The sequence below is a fragment of the Buteo buteo genome, chromosome 5 (assembly GCF_964188355.1).
Source record: "Buteo buteo chromosome 5, bButBut1.hap1.1, whole genome shotgun sequence".
NCBI lineage: Eukaryota > Metazoa > Chordata > Aves > Accipitriformes > Accipitridae > Buteo > Buteo buteo.
In genome coordinates, this window is record NC_134175.1 from 31,752,215 (window position 1) to 31,770,629 (window position 18,415).

Sequence of the window (18,415 nt, forward strand, 5' to 3'; positions counted from 1 at the left end):
AGCTACAACTAATTGGTTGCTGTAGATGTAAGCAAATGCATATCCTACCATCTCTTCTGGCAATGATTAAACCATCTGGGGTAAGTTACATTCATACAAATACTGGAAAAGTTAAGTTCCCAAAGAAATCTCTGCAAGAAGGACACTTAGCATACTTCAGTTTCTACCCCTTCACTTCCAGATATGGATCCAGCCATACAAGACTTGCTGCAGATCACTCTTCAGTGAGTACCTATTTACTGGACCTCATGTGAATACACGAAGAGGACAAAAGACAGACTGTCATTTTAGAAATTACCTGTTTTTGCAAGATCTTTATTGTTTACAATTTTTCATAATATTTAAAGGATTATTATCTCCTACATGTAGGCTGCAGGAGAAAGGCTTTGAAATCTTTTGGCGGAAGCTAGCAACAGAGGCAAAATAAGACTTCCTAAAACTGGAACAGGAGAAAAGGTGAATGTGATCATTCTCTGAAATGAAGATATGGTAGCAGTCCTTTTTTTCTCTTTTTACTTTAGGTTCTTTTTCCCATCCCAAATAATCTGATTTTTTTAAATCTAGGCAGATCAAAGAAGTTTCTATCATCACTTATACCACTTGTTAAGCACAAACATAACTATAATATATATCTAAAACAATGTATACAAAAATGAGGGTTTTAAAAAGTCCTCTCAGGCTTTGAAGTCAAGCAAAACAATTTTATTTACATAAGCACCTCACAAAAATTGGGTTAAATTCATTCTTTCTTCCCAAAGGATTTAAATGAGCTTTGTATGCAAAAATTAAAAAGGAGGTAAGGGAGATGAAACTCCTTGCTTCTCCTTTCTTGTATCTAATATCAAAACCCACCACTGGGTTCTAAAACACACACAGTCAGGACTTGAGTACATAATTAAATTTGTGAAATAACAATTCCTTTTTTATGTAACAAATGTTTATAAATCAACACAGACATGGATTTTGAAACTTTTTAATGTCACGGAGGATATACAATATGCACATTTTAAGCACGTAAATGATAATTTGTAACTATGTAATTAAAAGTGTACTTTTTTCTGTATTATCTTCCTATGGAGCTTATGTTAAACATGACAACAAACGCTGCTATACTTCATCCACCCCATTCTACAGCAGGTAGCATTATAATGATGTTTCCTCTCTGCATTTCCCTGGAAGGAGAATTCACCAGATCCCACTACATCTCTAGGCCCTACTTTTTTCCTCTGCTGAAACCTCCATTTTCTTAGCAATCCTCCTCCTGAGGAATAATAGCAGGCAAGCTTTTAGTAAATTTTCTGGGACTGAGATTTACAAGATTTAACCACATGCTCACAGAATTGTAAAAACTGCCTCTTCAGCCTGAGCTACAGTCTATAATTGTAGCTAGAACTGAACTCAAGTACTGAGCTCTATCTCCATCAATAGCAGATACAAGCAATAGAGATCAATTTTACAGTGTGAAAGCATGACTGAAAACCACTGCACTTACAGCAGCAAAACTAGACTGCTGGTCAACATTCACCAGTCTGCCATAGCCCACTTCACCTTCTAGTTCTTATTCTGTTCTGCTGAGGTGATTACACAGTGCTCAATGCTGGGTGTCTTAGCACCCTCTAAAACTATTACCTTTTTTAAAATCTGTTTTTTGTTAAATATAATTACTCCCCATCTTAATACTAATTGTTCCACCACTGAATACTAATTGTTCAATTCACCAGAAATATTATATCTAGAGTATATCATGTTTTTTAAAATAAATTAATGTTCTTGTATTTACTTACATGTATGTCACTCATAAATGACTATGAACTGCATTTTTGGAGAATGTAATTTTTGGAGAACACAGAATTGAGCAAATTCATCAATTGGACAAAGAACACTCCCGCATCTGGGTCACCCTTAAAAAGTCCTGACTTCTGCACAAACTTCATCTTACTTTTTTTAAGAAAATATCACAGGAGCAGCTCAGAGGCGGCACGCTGTGTAATGAGCGCCAAGGCTTTGAAAGCAAGTATTTTGTAGTCACAAAAACATCCCGTGGGAGACATACTAAAAACATCAGCCAAAGGATCAATTATCTTTCATTACTATGTGTTCTCTCTTATTTGTAAAATGCAAATTATTTGACAGCTGTAGGTATCCATAACGCTAGAGCTGTTACATTCTTGTCTACTGCAAAGAGCAATTTTATTTGCCTTTCCACAGTGCGTGCATGGGGGCTGCGTAGCGTTTTCCTGCTGCCCCCCGGTGAAGGCTATGGTTTTGCTATATCACCTTTTTGATTTAATAATTCTAAAGATTGCTAGTATATTTGTATGCCATGGAGTAAACTGTGTAAATGCTGTCAGTCCCTTCTGTTGCAGATGAAATACTGTGCAACATTCTGCACTAAAACGCAGTTAGGACTTCTGTGTTTGTACATAAAAAACCTAATCTGATATTCTGACAGTCTATAAGTTATATTATTATGGCTAGGCCGTTATAATAAAAACACAGGCTAATGCAGGATTTTTGTACTTATTTTTGAATAATGTTGAGAAATGCTTTTATGTTCCTATTTTTAAAACTTTTTTAAACAAAACTTTTTGGAACCAAATTACTTCACAGCATCCCATCCCATTATATACGTTAAACAAATCCCCTTAAAAATAAAGTTTATACAGGAAACACTTCTATAACTCTAATTTTAACATTAGTGCAAGAAATGTGCAGATGAATAAGTGTATTACTAACAGTATGCATCTTTTAATTTTAGTATCAAATTAGATGATATAGGCTGGCAGGCAATGACTGCGGAAAGAATCCACAAAGCAAACTAAATGCAAAATTAAGGACCTAGGATCTTTTGTAGTGAATTCAGAAGGGCGTCTTTATATAAATAATCTTTGAAAATATTCTTCTTGATCTAAAGCTTGAACAGTTATTTGAAAAAATAACTTCAGAACAAAAGGAGACAGCACTGAACTTCAGATAATCCATGAAAGGTATATTGAAAGTTCTAGGATACAGATAAATACTTAAACTTCCACATTGAAATTGGATACTATTCAAGTTGATTACATTCATTCTATATTTAGTCAAGATCCTTATCCAATCATTAAAGAAAAAGTGCTAGTGTTCGCCTGAGTGCTGCTTGCTGTATTTTTGTTGCATGCCATTGAAACTCTATAGAAAAAGAATGTGTCAGAACATGCAGGTCAGGTTCTTCAGCATCTGGGCCTTATTAGAATTACAAAAAAAGGGTCTGAATTTAGGTGTTACACACCAGAGAAGAAAACCTTTCCCACAGTCCACAGAGGTCTGGCTAAACTCTTAAAACCAGCTTTCAAGTTGGAGCACATCCACCATACCCAAATCGCGGATCTCATAAAAGCAGCACTGTGGCCTATGTTAGAGCAACGCCAGACTGTGTAACAGCATGTTGGCAAACACCCATGCTGCTGCATGACCCTCCTTGCATATGTGGCATCAAGCACAGTGTCAGGCCACTGATGGCCAGTTGACCACCAAATTCTATGCACCTACTAGCCCCAGGCTCACCCAGTCCCCAATTTTTAAATACTTTGCAACAGTATGATATTTTCAAAGCAAAGCAGAAACTGAAATCACTGGAAGCTACTCTGTGCTTCTAGAAATATGGGCACAGGAGTCCCCAGTCAGGTACTGAGAAAATAAATATTTTTACTATTGATGGTAACAAAGAAGAATGTCCAATTTGAATTAAATTACTTGTTCAGCATATAGAAATTGTGTTGCAGAAAGGGGTGGTGGAGGGTGTTGAAATCAATTTACAAGGACAGATTTAAGTTTTGTTAACTACCGAGCCACTGTCTCCATTTCTGTACTACCTTTCTTCATATGCAACACCATTTTCTATTTCTGTAAGAAAGGAGCTAGAGGTTCAGAAAATGCTCATTTTCTAGAGTCCCACCTCACAACACCATGAACACTGTCCATCCTCTACACAACTGCCACAGAATTAAACCAGAAACGCCTATGTGGATTATTACGTGTTTAGTCTTGCACAATTTCAGAATGCTGAGCATATGAAGCCTTTAAAAGGCTTTAAAATGTTCTAGTGTCAAACAAAAAAAAAATTAATCACAAATGGTTTTAGTATCTTGAACACAGTGTTTATTTTGCTGGTTACACTACACAGGAGGTACACACTATCTTCCTCATTCCCTTCTTTGTAAATTGCGAAGTGCTTGTAAATGCTCTGACCTCCACCACAAAGTTTCTCCCGTAAAAAAAAATAAATTAATTTGTAGTGTTCTTTCTTTGTGATGTGTTCAGATCAATTTTCCTCTCTGAATGGAGAGGCTGAACAGTAATGGCATTTTTATTGCTTTAATCGATGTTGGACTGAAAAAAAGATACCAACACCCATCCAACAGATAATAGGGTAGTTAATGCAATTCCTAGTGCTATATCTGAAGGGCATGAGATGAAGTTTGGGTCCTCCTCACAGAGCACTTGGTATTTTTAAAACACACTGTGTAAACAAAAAGGATTTTGAGTACGAACATGAAGAAGATTTAATAGTTGATTAACTGTTTCCTGTAAGGATAAAATAGGGGTTTTATGAATACATCAACATACCTAATAAATGATGCTGCAAAACCAGTACCATTACCAGAGAGCATCCATGCTAAAAGGGGAAGAAAATCCTTCATGGATTCTAAACCCTACAGATTCTTCCTTCATTATTAGTGTTCTAACACCATTACCATGGCATTCTGTGCTAGACTGCAACACCACCTCTTTTGCAATGTAGTTAAGTCTACTGTTAAAGGAATATACTGGAAATATCTGTCAGCGCACACAGGCATCAACCTTCTGTCTGCATACCTATGTCCAGCCAAGTCCACAGCTCCTGCAACCCACAATCACGCCAAAGCAGCACAGAAAGTTCAGGAAGCAGTAGGGTCAAACATAGATTTTGTTCACCCCTATCACTGACCTGCCATGTGACCCTGCACAAGCCATTTTACCTTTTCATGCCTCAGTTCTCTACCAAGAATTAATGATATCAAATTCAACTCTTTGACCTACACACCCATTACAAAAGTTCTAAACAAATTTGTTATTACCTATTTTTCTGAACTGCATTCTACATCTCAGGACAAAGAAATCATGAAAGACTTTTTTTATTCTGCCTAACCATTTTGATAAAACAAAAATTAGAAAGTTAAATGGCAATTTATTTCCAATTTAATGCTTCGTAGATTTGAAGTGGTTACATTCATCTTCTGCCTGCCACTTGCCATTTCCCTTTCAACTGCAACATAGGCTAAACCTAAGAGCAAAGGCAAAACGTGCTGCTGATATGTGGTATTTTACAGAATTCTCCACAGGATGCTTTACTATTAATTGAAAGTTGTATTTCCTAGGATAAGGCATACTTTCGTAAATTGTGTTTTTCAATGCTTGAATATAAACTACAAAAAGACCACTGTTTGTACTTTGGCTTCACCACTCCCTTCCCTGTTATTTCAGAAGATGTTAGTTTTGTTAAACTTTTGTTTACTGCTTTTATTAAGTCCTTCCAATAAAAGTTAATTTAAGTTAAACTGTAGTAAAAACCAAAAAATTTTTTTGACAATAGGCTTCCTATTAAAAAATAATTTATTGTCCTGGTATTTTCATATTCTAATAATTTATTGGACATACTTAATCCATAAACACATACATTGAATTGAAAAACCACAACCTACAATGTTAACAGATACACGCAGAGTCACATGAGCTGAATTTGAACATTCAACAGTGAAGACTGAACACCCCTTAAGGACAAACGGAATTTCTACTATATTTTGTAAGTTAGGTGTATGCATGAAGAGCAGTCCCTGTATTTACCTATTCACAAATTACCAAAACTCAGTAGACATCAAAATTGCCACACAGACCCCAAAGCAGATACTCTGTTCATTGTCAGTGAAATAGTAAAAAGATACTTGTTTGCTCTTGTTTTAAAATAAAGATATTTTATAATATATATATTTTAAATATTATTTAAATAATGTTATATAAATATTATTATTTAATATATAAACTATAAATAACCAAGCGAGAGACCAGAGGGTCTGAACTACACCATCTTCTGGAGCATACACTGTCTATTAGCAAGATGGACCAGGTTCAGCTGTTCCTTCTATAGAAAAAAAGAAATTTAGGTTTTAAATCAGTTTTGATTTTAGTAAGGAAAAATCTGGTTCTTAAATATCTATTTAATATTTATTCCAAATTATACTATATGCTCTCTCTATTGAAGTTGCTGCATTACAGCAATTACCATCTTCATATACGACCTCCTATTATGTAAGACTGCTGCAATTTAAACTCTGAAATTCAAACTAAATTACAATCTTTCACCCTTAGTTCACTCAGTTCAACTTCAAGTACTGAACTGCCCCTCTAAGCCAAGAGATGAAGGTCAAACAAAGGACACTTTTCCTTCAGTAAAAGTACTTAGTAGTTTTGCTCAGCTCTTCTATCTTTACTTGAATAGGCTGACTGATAAGGTGAGAAGACAGGGGACACAGATAAGCCTGTCAACCTGCAACAAAAACTTCCGTTCAATGCCACCTTCTGTAGATAAGGCAAAAACATTATTTTAGAATACACAGTAGACCAGCTATGATTTACCATCCTGGAAATCACCACGAATGCAGCCTCATATACACAATCATCTAAATATACGTATTTTTGTAACATACCTTTGTGCAATGGTTGAGGCATGGTTAAAATCTGGATAAGCAAAAGGGATGAGACATCTCTGTAAAGCACAGGAACTTCTGGCTGCTCTTCACTTAGCCTGGAAAGAAAACCCAAGAAAATCACTTCTGATACTATAAAGCCATTTTTAATTTTCATATTTTATTTTTCTTTTTGTTTTAAATAGTATTACATTTGATATCAAGCTTACAGAAGCCAAATACCTGACAATTTGCTAACTGATCTCGATTTTAAAACCATTTAATGTTACTAATGGATTGTAATAACTCATGAGGAAATTACCATTTGGGTACCTGATGCTTGTTAAAGTATTTTAAAACTTTCCAAAACTGCCTGAACTAGTTATTTCTATGTACAGACTGAAGGAACATCCAGTATTTCACTTTTAGAACTTACGTTCTAACACAAGAAAATACACGGCATAGTAACATAATTTGTGTTCAAAGCGTGGCATTTCACAAGTATACATATATCCATGCTGTAACAACAATGAATCCTCAAATTACAGGGATTGCTTCTATTGGAAAACATTGAGACCTTAGAAAAGGTATTTCTTTTCTCTATGTAAGGAAATGAAGACTCAAGCAGCCATCACAGGTGGGATTATGTAATCTTACACACAGTCTTTATTAAAAACCCTATATGGCTAGGACGACAGCAAATAAGCACATAAAGAGATACTGCAAACTTTTGAACTATTGAGATTCACTGAATGAATTAACATCACCTTGTAGACTTATACTTAAAAGCAGAAAATATTTGCAGATAGGAAGTAGTATTTTTCTAGTTTTGTGTAGGAATAGCCAACAATATTCCAACCAACAATATTCTGTAGGTTCTGAGTCAAAAAGGCGAAAAATCAAAATGGCAAAAAAAAAAAATCATTCTCCCCTCTTTAATCGATATGGAGTGTGTAGGAGATCTCAAGCAGGAGCAGTTGGTACAATGCGATATGCATCCTCCATTGTCACCTCTCCCCTTCCGCAACATTCACAGAAGAAAGTGCTATTTGGGTTCTTATTCCCATTTGCAAACGGTGGTGGTGCTAGCTGTTCGGCTGTTGAATGCCAGTGGAGTAACTGAGGAGGAGATATCTGTTTGAGATATTTATCTATACTACTAAAGGAGCTATATCGTGAGGCCCTAGTACAACTGACCCTGAATCTCCCACGGAAAACAGAGTCCTCAACAGCTTCTTACAAATGGATGTAAATGTTGCGAAGGAAAGCACCACAGGCTACTGAGTTCTTTTCAGTTGCTGTGTCACTGAAATGCTGTCATCCTGGAAAGGCATTTTCTTTCTATCGCTTCTTATGCTTTTTAATCTTTTTTTCCTCCTCTTTTGCCATTCTTCTCAGTGGTCAGAAACTGCAGGGAAAACAATTCTCCCTCTCCTGGCAGGGGCTTCCCTTACTGAGGACAGCCATAGGCCTCTACGCCATGTGGCACTTCACTGGGCCCTCCAGAAGAATGTCAGGAAATCAAAACACATCTGCCTACTACAGTTTCAAGGTCAGCTTCATGCTTTGTTCCAGCAATCTTAACTGTCCTGCAGGTAAACAACTGATGAAGTGCTAGATAGTTGTACTGAAAATATACATATATCCTTATTAAGATCTACACCCAAAAGCACAGCCTCACTCTCCTCCTTTTGGTTGTTCTGCAAGACATTGTGGAGCAGTTTCCCAGCGAGGCTTTCTTAAGCCCTGCAGCAAGTGCCCAAGTTTCTGTACAACCAGAATCAGACTGAGGAAAGAAACATACAGACAAGACATTTAAACCCTCTTCTGTCTCAGCTCTGCCCTTTCAGAGCACAACTGGTGAACTATTGTTGGATCCATCTACTGCCTCTCTTCCAAGAGCACCAAACTCTTCCTCTGATCCAACTCAGCTGGCACTGGCTACTCCAATAGCTTAGTTGATGCCTCTGTGAAGACACCAACTCCCCTTGGTGCCATCTACCACACACACAGCAGACAAACTGAGCTCTTGCAGACCACGTACTGGAAAAGGTTGTCCACATGCAGTGGGAAGTGGATGCACGCATAAGATCCTTAGTGCCTTCTAATAGCTCTGGGGATCCAAGCAGTTTATCACCTCTGAGGCACATAAACATGATGCTGCTTTTGGAGAGAGACCCCTATATAGCTACTGATTTCATGAAAACTCAGCCTTCTCTCTACAAAAGGCACTGTTAGGAGTCATCTGTGACAAGAATTTTAACATGAAGAAGCAGTCATATAAGAGAAGGATTAAAAGAACACTTTTCGTCATACTAAGTGTGTTACCCAACTATATGTTTTCTAACTACTCTCCTTCCCCTGTCTCCCAGCTCAGTAAGGCACATTCTGAAACAATAATTTTATTACATGGCTAAAGTTTCTGGTCATTTTATGCAACACTCTCAATTGTGAGAATGAGCACATATATATTGGTTGATCGGTCATATAAAATGAAGTCACAGAAAACACGGTCTAACTGGTCCTTTTGAATTAATGAACCCAAAGAGCTACAGAATAAACACTTTTGCTATAATGAATCATTTCATAAAAGGATTGTTTTAAAACACTGTAACGTAGATAAATATACATATTTATATATGGGAGCATCCTAAACAAAACCCAAATATTCTAAAAATCAGTATATTGAATCCTAAAGGAGACAAAGGGGGCAAAAATTTGTATCACACTACCAAGTCTCATTTTCAAAATTATACAGACAATGAAGATGCTAATCTCACTAAGTCTCTCTAATTCTACTTTTACCTATGGCTAGTTCTATTTTATGATCTATGACACTGAGTTTTAAAATAACCCTCATTATGTAATGACTTTAAAGCCATGGACATCTCTTAAATTACTTCTCACCTTCAGTTTTTGATTTATATATAAAATTTGGGGAAAAAATTAATTTGGAATAACATTAGGATAAAAAAAGATTAACTCCCTCTGCACATCTAGTCAAATACCTCTTTCCGAGAGGGGTATCAGCATCAGTATCATTTAACAGTCATGTAACAATTAGGTCAAATACCAGTTCTGACAAAATTAGGAAATATTCTTATATATACAGAATACCGTGATTGACTGGCAACATCACAAATAAATGAACTTATTTTCACATGCAGGACCAACTAAATTCTTTGTCTAATTTATTCATTTCATATGATTTGGGAGAAGTAAAGCTACATTAAGTGTCAGGGTTTTAGATAAGCTGCTTCCGTTTACGTCAAGCGCTGCAGCATATGAAGCATTTAAAAACTGCTCTGTCATTTGTTAAGAGCCTAAGCAACTTCTTCATTATGACACTGAAACTGAATTTATAAAATGTGTTTGAGAAATGTGTTTTATGGAAATTGCCCATCCTGTTAATCCCCAATGCACATATGAAAGCTTGATAAATCTGACCTTACAGAAAATTGTGCCACAGAAGCACTGAATAAAATGAAAGCAAGAACAATTTCAGATGGGACAAAAGTAATCTAAAATTATTCAAATGTATTATAGTTGTATGCTGTATCCATTTAAAAAAGGGGGGGGGGGGGAGGTGGAAATAAACTGCACAGTGCAATATAAACATGTACCAAAATGAAAAATGAAAAATGCATTGCTCAACTTTCTCCATGGAACTGACCTCTCCTCCAGTCCAAGGTAATTGGGCTGCGCCTCTCTCTGTGCCAATACCAGAGCTGTCTATCAGCTGACAGCTGAGCAACTCTGCTCTGTATTCTGCATCCTCTTCCTGATAGAGGTTATACAGGAATCACTTCTTTGGGAATGGATACAGAGGAACAGAAAATTCTGTTCTACTTTGAAATGAGCAGCATTTGCTTATGGCCTTTCCTTACATATATGCTCCCCTTCCCCTCTTCTCTCAGCTAGAGACACTTAAAATGTTTGTTTGATGCTAACTCCAACTGATGATAGAGTTAGAAGTTCCATAAAGAAAGTGGAAGTTTTGAGCTTCACACCTCTTCAAACTGTCAGATACAGAAAACTTGAGACACAGGGATAAGGATACAGCTAAACAAAGCCTTAATCAACTAGGGCAAATTTATATTCTCTTCAGTATTTGCAAGATGAGAAATACAGCCCACAAATCCTAGCCTGCAGAAAGGTCAGAGTAATACACAGCTTCTGATGTTCGTGATAAGAAAGCAGAATTCTACTATTTGTTCTGGCTACACTCTAGGATATAATCAAATTTCATATTTGCTCTCCATTGTGTCACAGCACATTTTACAGGTAAGTTTTTCTCATTACACAACACACGATTTCACTGACAGTACTAACATTAGGCATCTCCCATTCCCTCTTGCACCACTGTGCCCCCAGTGCTCCTTTGTCACCTGTTCCCAAACTTACTCAAATTAACCTTTTTAAAAACAGACTAGTTCCTTGACTTTGTTCATGATGCAGCCTGCTCAAGTTACATCAGCACAGCTGAAGAAGATGGTGAGTTACAGTATAGGGGAAGGAAGAAACAGCCAAGAGCAAGTACTCCTGAAGGTGCCATTACTGCTGAAACCTCCATATCCTAACATACATCCTGAGACACTGGTGTTTCAGGCAGGTTTTGTGTGTTTATTGAATAGGTAATGTAAGTCCTGTTGCACCATGTGTATGTATATACCACCTCATGCACAAACCTTAACTAAACCCCATTGTCCCATCACCCTACTCTCTGTCTGCCTTGGACTATCTTCATAAAAGCTGTTTTATTTTTCCCATTTCACAACAGTTTCTGTGATGGAGATGTGACTTAAGAGGTTCCAATGCACAGTTGCTCATTGCCATCCCTGTGCTGCAGTTTGTTGCTCCAGTATGACACTATAAACAATCACCAAAGTGATCTACCTTAGAACAAAACAACAGCAAAACACTTTAGTAAAAATAACCCTGATGTAAGTATATCTCAGCATTTCAGTTTATCATGCAGTTCCCCCCTGCAAGTGCTTCTACTGTGAAGATCCTTAATGCTTCACCGAATCATTCTTTGCCAACATTTTGTCTGTCAAAACAGACACAAAAATTTCAGGTTTTGTAGAGATGTAGATTTAAAAAAATGCGTATCATTCATTTCAGGTTTGCCAATCCCGAAACTCTGGCTATTTGGATTAGTCCATTAAATTCACATCTGGGTTTAGTAATTATTGCCTGCAGCTGCTCCTTCTCCGCCCCCTGCCAGAAGCTATTATTCCCCACTTACACCACAATAATTGTTTATTTGATCACCACTGAAACCAGATCTACCCCTAGTAGAACAATTTGCTTAAGCACAGCCTGTGGGACCAAATGTATATTAAATTTGACAACATGAACTGCACAAGAAAAAGAATCCACTATACCGTTCACAGTTCATCATTAGCTTTATCTTTTTTCTCCCTCTTCCTTCAAACAGTTCACATTATTTGGGCCCTTTTTGATAGGGTATCTTCTTGCTCAGAACTTCCTTATTTCTACTTTACCTTGGTGTGACTGCATGAGCTCCTTCCTACCGTTCCTCTCAGCTGCCATTTTCAACTATGGAGGGATCTATGTACAATTGTAGAAGATGACACCAGGCAAAAACAGTGGCTTTGGGAAGTATAGTAGAGCAATTCTGAGAGAGTCTTTAAAAATTACTTTGATCAGTTCTCCCAGACACATGAGATCTAAGGCATGATTTATGAATAATGATACCTGGGTTGTGGAAAATCAAGCTAAAACCTGTGAGCTCTATACCTGGCTAGATATAATTGTAAATATTTATGTATTTAAATAAAGTAACTACAATTAAATAAGGGTGAAAAGATAACACAATGGCACTTGTATCCCATAGATTATTTTCTTTTTCAGTTTTGAAAATTACCTTTTTAAATAAATAAAGATGCAACTAATTTCTCTGGAAAATTGCTTTCAACTGAAATAATAAAGTAAAAATTAAATAGAAAAATATAGCACGTTGGTTTAAAGTTATTTTGCTCATGTGACCTTCCTGATGTTAAATTGTTTGGAATCATATTAATGTACTCAGATAATATAGATCTTTTCCTGACTTTTTTTTCTACAAGTCTTTACTTAGTCTCATGTAACTGTCAGGCTGATGATTCAGATTACTTGGTTAGCTTCAAAATGGCAGAGTGCTAGCCACATCTTAAATCTGCAGTGGTATTTCTCCACCACCCTCTTATCTTCCATTTACGGCAGTGTATCACCTTCTAATTGATCTGAGCTCTCTTTCCTGTACCTGGAAAAATTTGCTATTCTGGACTTCTCAAAAGGCTGTGTGACTCTAAAAAGCGTGCAATTAGGTCATACACACCAATCACATGAACGCCATCTTCAAGTGAAACTACTACTTCAAATTTCGAAAATATAATTACAGATACCCATCTTATGCTCTAATTTATACATTAAAAACATGTCCCCAAGTTGCCGCCTCTGCAGCTTTTGGGGGCCTGCAGACTAAGGTAGAAAAAAACATTTTGAGGCATGAGCAAAAAAATTCCAGCTTGATTGCATCTCTGCATCTCAACAGTAAACTACTCTATGGCAAAATGGATGATCTCTCAATTACAGCCTCTTAAACCATTTAGGACTTAGTGCCAAACCAACACCAGCAAGTCTACTAAGAAACCTTGAAAACTAGTGCAGAATACAAGAGAACTGCTCAAATGCATTCCCAACATGCAACACCTCCTGCAAAGCAAAGCCATTATGGTCTACAGTACCATTCATTTCAAAGTGATTCAAAATATTGCCTAATGAAATCTAACTTGCAGCAACCTAACCTTGATATGACCAATGCATGGTGAATTCCATCAAGTCTGTAAAGGCAAAAAAAAGTTGCATGTGCGGAAAAAGCAGCCCCTCTGTTAACAGCTGCTTGCAAGCTCTTCAAATACCAAAATAAGAAGTGCATGATCATGCCCACAGCCATTCTGACTGTGAACAGCCTATCAACACGATCTTAATTTTGCCTGGTATAACTCAGTCAACCATACATCAAATTTATTAACCTTGTTCCCACTGCTCAATCTAGGTCAAGGCAGAATTGCACAAAAACATACTCTCAAAGCGGTTTGAATGCATGCTGAATAACATAGGTTTTCAGGTTATAAAATTCTGGATGCTTTGTTCTGCTAGTGGTTTATAAACTAATCTGTTAATCTAGTCCGATTACTGCAATAACCTAATGTTGATTGCAAAAAAAGGCCTGGGTCCAAGAGGACAAACAGTAAAATCTCAAACTAGAAGCAAGCACAAACGTTTTAATAATTTTTCCTAATTTGCAGATTAGGATTGTGGCATCGCTATCCTAGATGAATTTTTGAAATCCCATGATGTTTTCCACCTCAAGCTCCTAGAAACACACTGACAAATACACAGCTGGATAGGCACTAAAAAGACAGTCTTTTCAACATTATTGCAAGCTCCAAAGTGGAGACCTTAGCTATGAAGAAGATGCTCAAGGTGCTGGAAAAAAAAAGTTACTGTTTTCCTCTTGTGAAGAAAAATAATCATATGGTTTTAGGCAAGAAACCTTTCTTCTCACTGTCAAGGTAGAATCTGAAAAGTGAAGGGTCTTAAGTCAAGTAGGGAGATGAGTCCTTGCAGAGCACAGTTACATGGCTCCATTTATTATATTGTTAATCCTTGTACAGCTGTATATGTAAGGTTAATGTTTTAAAAGCAAACTCAAGTAAATAACTTGTTCAAAATAACAAGCATGATGAAAATTTTTAGCATGAAATAGAATTAGTTCTCACATATATTAGGCCTACTTCTGTTATTTCTGTAACAGCTATTAGTCATTGCACAACTTTCAATAAACTATTTATGAACTTAATGTAAATTTTGTCCAGCATCTGTACCAAGAATGGCAGTACACCTATCCACTTACCCAATACTATTAAATTTGCATGTGCTTAAGCTTACAAGTGGTGTATTTAAGCTTCAACTCAAAACTGGAATGTGTCATATTTTATGGAAAAGAAATTTGAAAATTATTTTTACAAACACATACATACAATTTTTAGATAAGTTCATCAGCCTACCTCACAGATAATTTAAATTAATACAGAAAGTTACCCAAAGTCCCTCTGTAAGGATGTTTCTTTCACAAGGTAAAACTGATATTTGGTAAATTAAAATACTTGCTCTGAATTTTTATCCTGCATTGGCTGGGTTAGTTTTCTCCAGGGATTGTATGCAGAGTCTATACTGTAGAGGCGCATGTGCATGGCCAACACATGGAACAGCTGATCTGAAAGGTGAAGAAGATAGATTGCTGGTTATTATGTACAATAATATGAAGTATTTTACATTAAGTTGGCATCATTTATTTTACAAGATTCTGAAAAGTCTGTCATCTCATTTCAAATAAGCTGGTACCCTAACAAGCATCTTTTTAGGGTTTTTAAAATTTTTTTAAAAAAGGTTTTGAAAAGAAGTGAGATTTCAATAGAAGGCCGTGAACATATGCATGTATATGAAAAAAAAATTTTTTTTCCTCTCCTTAAATTCTAAAACAGAGAAGGGCTGTTTAGAAAGCTTTGACCAGATCTCAGACATTTTAGTGCTTGTAAAACACCAGCTCCACATACTTACTTATAGGTATTTTTAAAAATCCTGTTTCATATGCTGTTATGTTGCTAAGGTTCCATGCTCCCTTCACGTCCATCTCTAGCTTATGCCAGGAGCTGGGATTTCCTAAACATCTCTTCTAGACAGAAACTGATACAATTTTAACACACAGCTTTTACTCCTCTCTCTCACAGTTAAGTTCTGTGCCCAATGTATTTGAAATTAATCAATTAACCTAAAGTTTCTAAAAGTTCTGGCCTATAGCAGTATCACTTCAGCTCTTCGCTCTTAAAAGATTATTATTCTTTCTGCTTTCATAAGGTTATTTTGTAGGTAACTTTTGGAAGAGAAAAAACCCCAAACTTCCAACCACACACAGTGACAGTAAAGTAGCAACAGACTTTATAACAGCATAGATTTGTCTAGACAATGTGCAGGCAAAGTTTGCTGATACTCATCAACTCCAAACCTTCTGCACATCCACTGTGTCAAAACTATCATTTGCAAAACATTTCTAGAAACTTTTGAATGAAGGATGCTTAGTTTATTAGTCATGCACATTACTGCAGTATCATATATTAAAATGCACAGTTTTCATTTCTCTACAAATCATATGATCAACACAAATAAAGATAACATCTAACCCTTTCTCCCCTTAAGCAAGCCAAGAAGGCAGGCACCATCTATGTTGACAGCATTTTCAGAGAAGTATGTACAATAAGAATCTCAGACTTCACTTCTTTGTCTGCATTTATAATAGAGTTACAGCTTGGGAAAACTGCATCTTTTTTATCTTCACAGGTTTATATGAAAATAATATTTTAAAATACTATTTCCCATGATTTTGCTCACTTTTTTCCTGCTGTCACACTATATCTTGCTATTTGCTGCCATGTTTGCTTCTCCTGTTCAATTTTCTGGGATCCTGCTTCCTTCCACCCTTTCATTTTAACTTTTATCCTTAGTATCTTGCCATCTCCCCCCCCCTTTAATTCTTTCAATTGATCCCTTTGCCTCCTACTCTCTTAATCTCTCTCCCTTCTCTCTACAACCCACTTGCTCAACCTACACACTCACTCACAGGTCCTCTTTTTTAAGTAGAAATAGCAGCTATTAATTTATTTTCCATAAATAGACAATTACTCAGAGGTACACAATGGCCAAAAAAGTCCCATGATGAAATCAGCTGACTGCCAGAGCCTGAGGGCTGCAATTAGCTCCTGGGGTTTGTAAAATAATTGGGAGATGTAGATGGCATTGGAATTGATTGCTGTCACCTGCTTTCTGAATAAAAACAGTCAATGAGGACAAAATAAGTCATCTTTTCTCCTGGCAAAAGATTCTAGCAAAACATTGCTTTGCTGACAAACTTCAAAACCCTGAAAATACACTGATAATTCATCAAAATAATATAAAAAACCCAATATAGTTTTATTTGGAAAGAAACCCATGAAGGTAATCTGTTCCTTCCCTTTTGCCTCTCTGCTACTAAAAGGAATGTCACTTTCTTCTGAACTGCTCCTTGCCTCAAACAGAAATGAGCAACTATGAAAAAAAGAGAAAAAAAAAAACAACACAAAAAGCTTAGCATATTTAATTAACCCTTTGTTCCTTTAATAGATATTTTTCTGAGCTTTTACTGATACGAAATTAAGCAGGCAAGCATCAAATTCTAGCATTGCAGACTTTACTGGTAGTCTCCAAGTGTGTAACATTTATGGAATCAAGATACATTCTAACATCAACTGAATCTGAACAGAAAAATTCAGTTTAGCAGTCTTGTAAGACTGTATTTTTTGTTTGTTATTAAGGTAGCTATTGTTCCTTTGCAAGAAAACGTGTTTAGCACATAAATGTAAAGCTAGGAAGTAGGTAATAAGATATGGTTACGATGACCTTTTATGACATATTTTTTATGAATTGACTTAAAAATATTAAGATATTCTCTAAGTCAACACAGCACAGCCATGCTTGTTTCCAAACTGGGGTAACCAAGGAATAACATTGCCCCCTAACGGGAACACTGCAACAGAAACGGCCTGATGGCTGCCACCTTCCAAGTTAGCAAAATTGAGTTCTGATTTGTCCATTGCTTCTGTATTTGCATTTCTGAGATTCCTAAAAATTAGCAAAAACTAAGGACTAGCCAGAGGAAGATAACAAAGGTTTATTTCTTCACAAACAGTTTTCTGTTTTACACCACAGTGACTCCAACTGCTTTACCTCAAATTTACTATGACTATGGAGTACTGGAGGAAGCCAAGGAAAACACCAGAGCACCAAAATCTAGAACTGGCGGCTTCTTTGTGCACAAAGAGCTTGGTGTTTCACCACGTTCTTATGCTTGAGGGACTGGCAGAAATCTGCCTTGGGCCAAATGAATACCAGGGTTTTTTTTCCTCTGTATTCGTGTGACTGCATCATACTGAAGCGTAAACATAAAAATACAGAATATCCTCCCGTTTTCTTATACCCTACTTAAAAGCTTTAAAATACTTTAAAAAACCAAAACAAACCAACAAACAACAAATAGCAGCAAAACATTAACATGACAGTGGACCACAAACCACCTTGCCTAGTCTTCTGAAGAATGAAAAGGAAGGCCATAACCCCACCAGGCGTCCCAAACCCTTCACTGCTCATAGTGTATCTTACAGCCAATTCTCTCCAGGACAGCCCACCTTTGTAAGTGGGAAAGTCAGGATCTGGGTGTAGCTCAGAGTCTCCAAAATAACATTCTTAAAATTTGGTAGAAAAATATTAATTTTAGAAAGCACAGCAGCAACAAAAGTAGAGAATGATAATTATGATGTCACAACAAAATGAGAATTACAGGTTTATTGATAATAAATCATGAGAAGTAAACAGTGAAAAGAATTTGAATATGGTCCTCCTCTCCTAATAACTTCAAAATATTTGAGACAGGCTGCATCCAGTTAAATTGAATAAATCTAAAAATCACAAAATTTGAATGCACAATGTAACTTATTCCTGCAAGTCATCAGGGGCTTGGCAGGATTCCAGGATTTAGACATTTAAGTGGGCAAGATTATTACTGGCTTTAAAACATGTTCATATGACTCAAATATTACCTACATTGAAGCAGC

At 36.4% G+C, this 18,415-nt stretch overlaps 1 protein-coding gene across 8 annotated transcripts in view; it reads right to left on the minus strand.

Annotated features, from left to right (window-relative positions):
• UBR3 (ubiquitin protein ligase E3 component n-recognin 3) overlaps nucleotides 1–18,415 on the minus strand; it is a 122,539-nt gene that overhangs the window by 13,453 nt on the left and 90,671 nt on the right. For all 8 annotated transcript variants that reach the window (XM_075028474.1, XM_075028473.1, XM_075028472.1 and 5 more), the window contains 2 exons: nucleotides 14,883–14,988; nucleotides 6,723–6,820 (listed from right to left, as the gene is read on the minus strand). In XM_075028474.1, coding sequence (XP_074884575.1) covers nucleotides 6,723–6,820; nucleotides 14,883–14,988 — 204 coding nt within the window. The remainder of the gene's footprint in view (nucleotides 1–6,722; nucleotides 6,821–14,882; nucleotides 14,989–18,415) is intronic.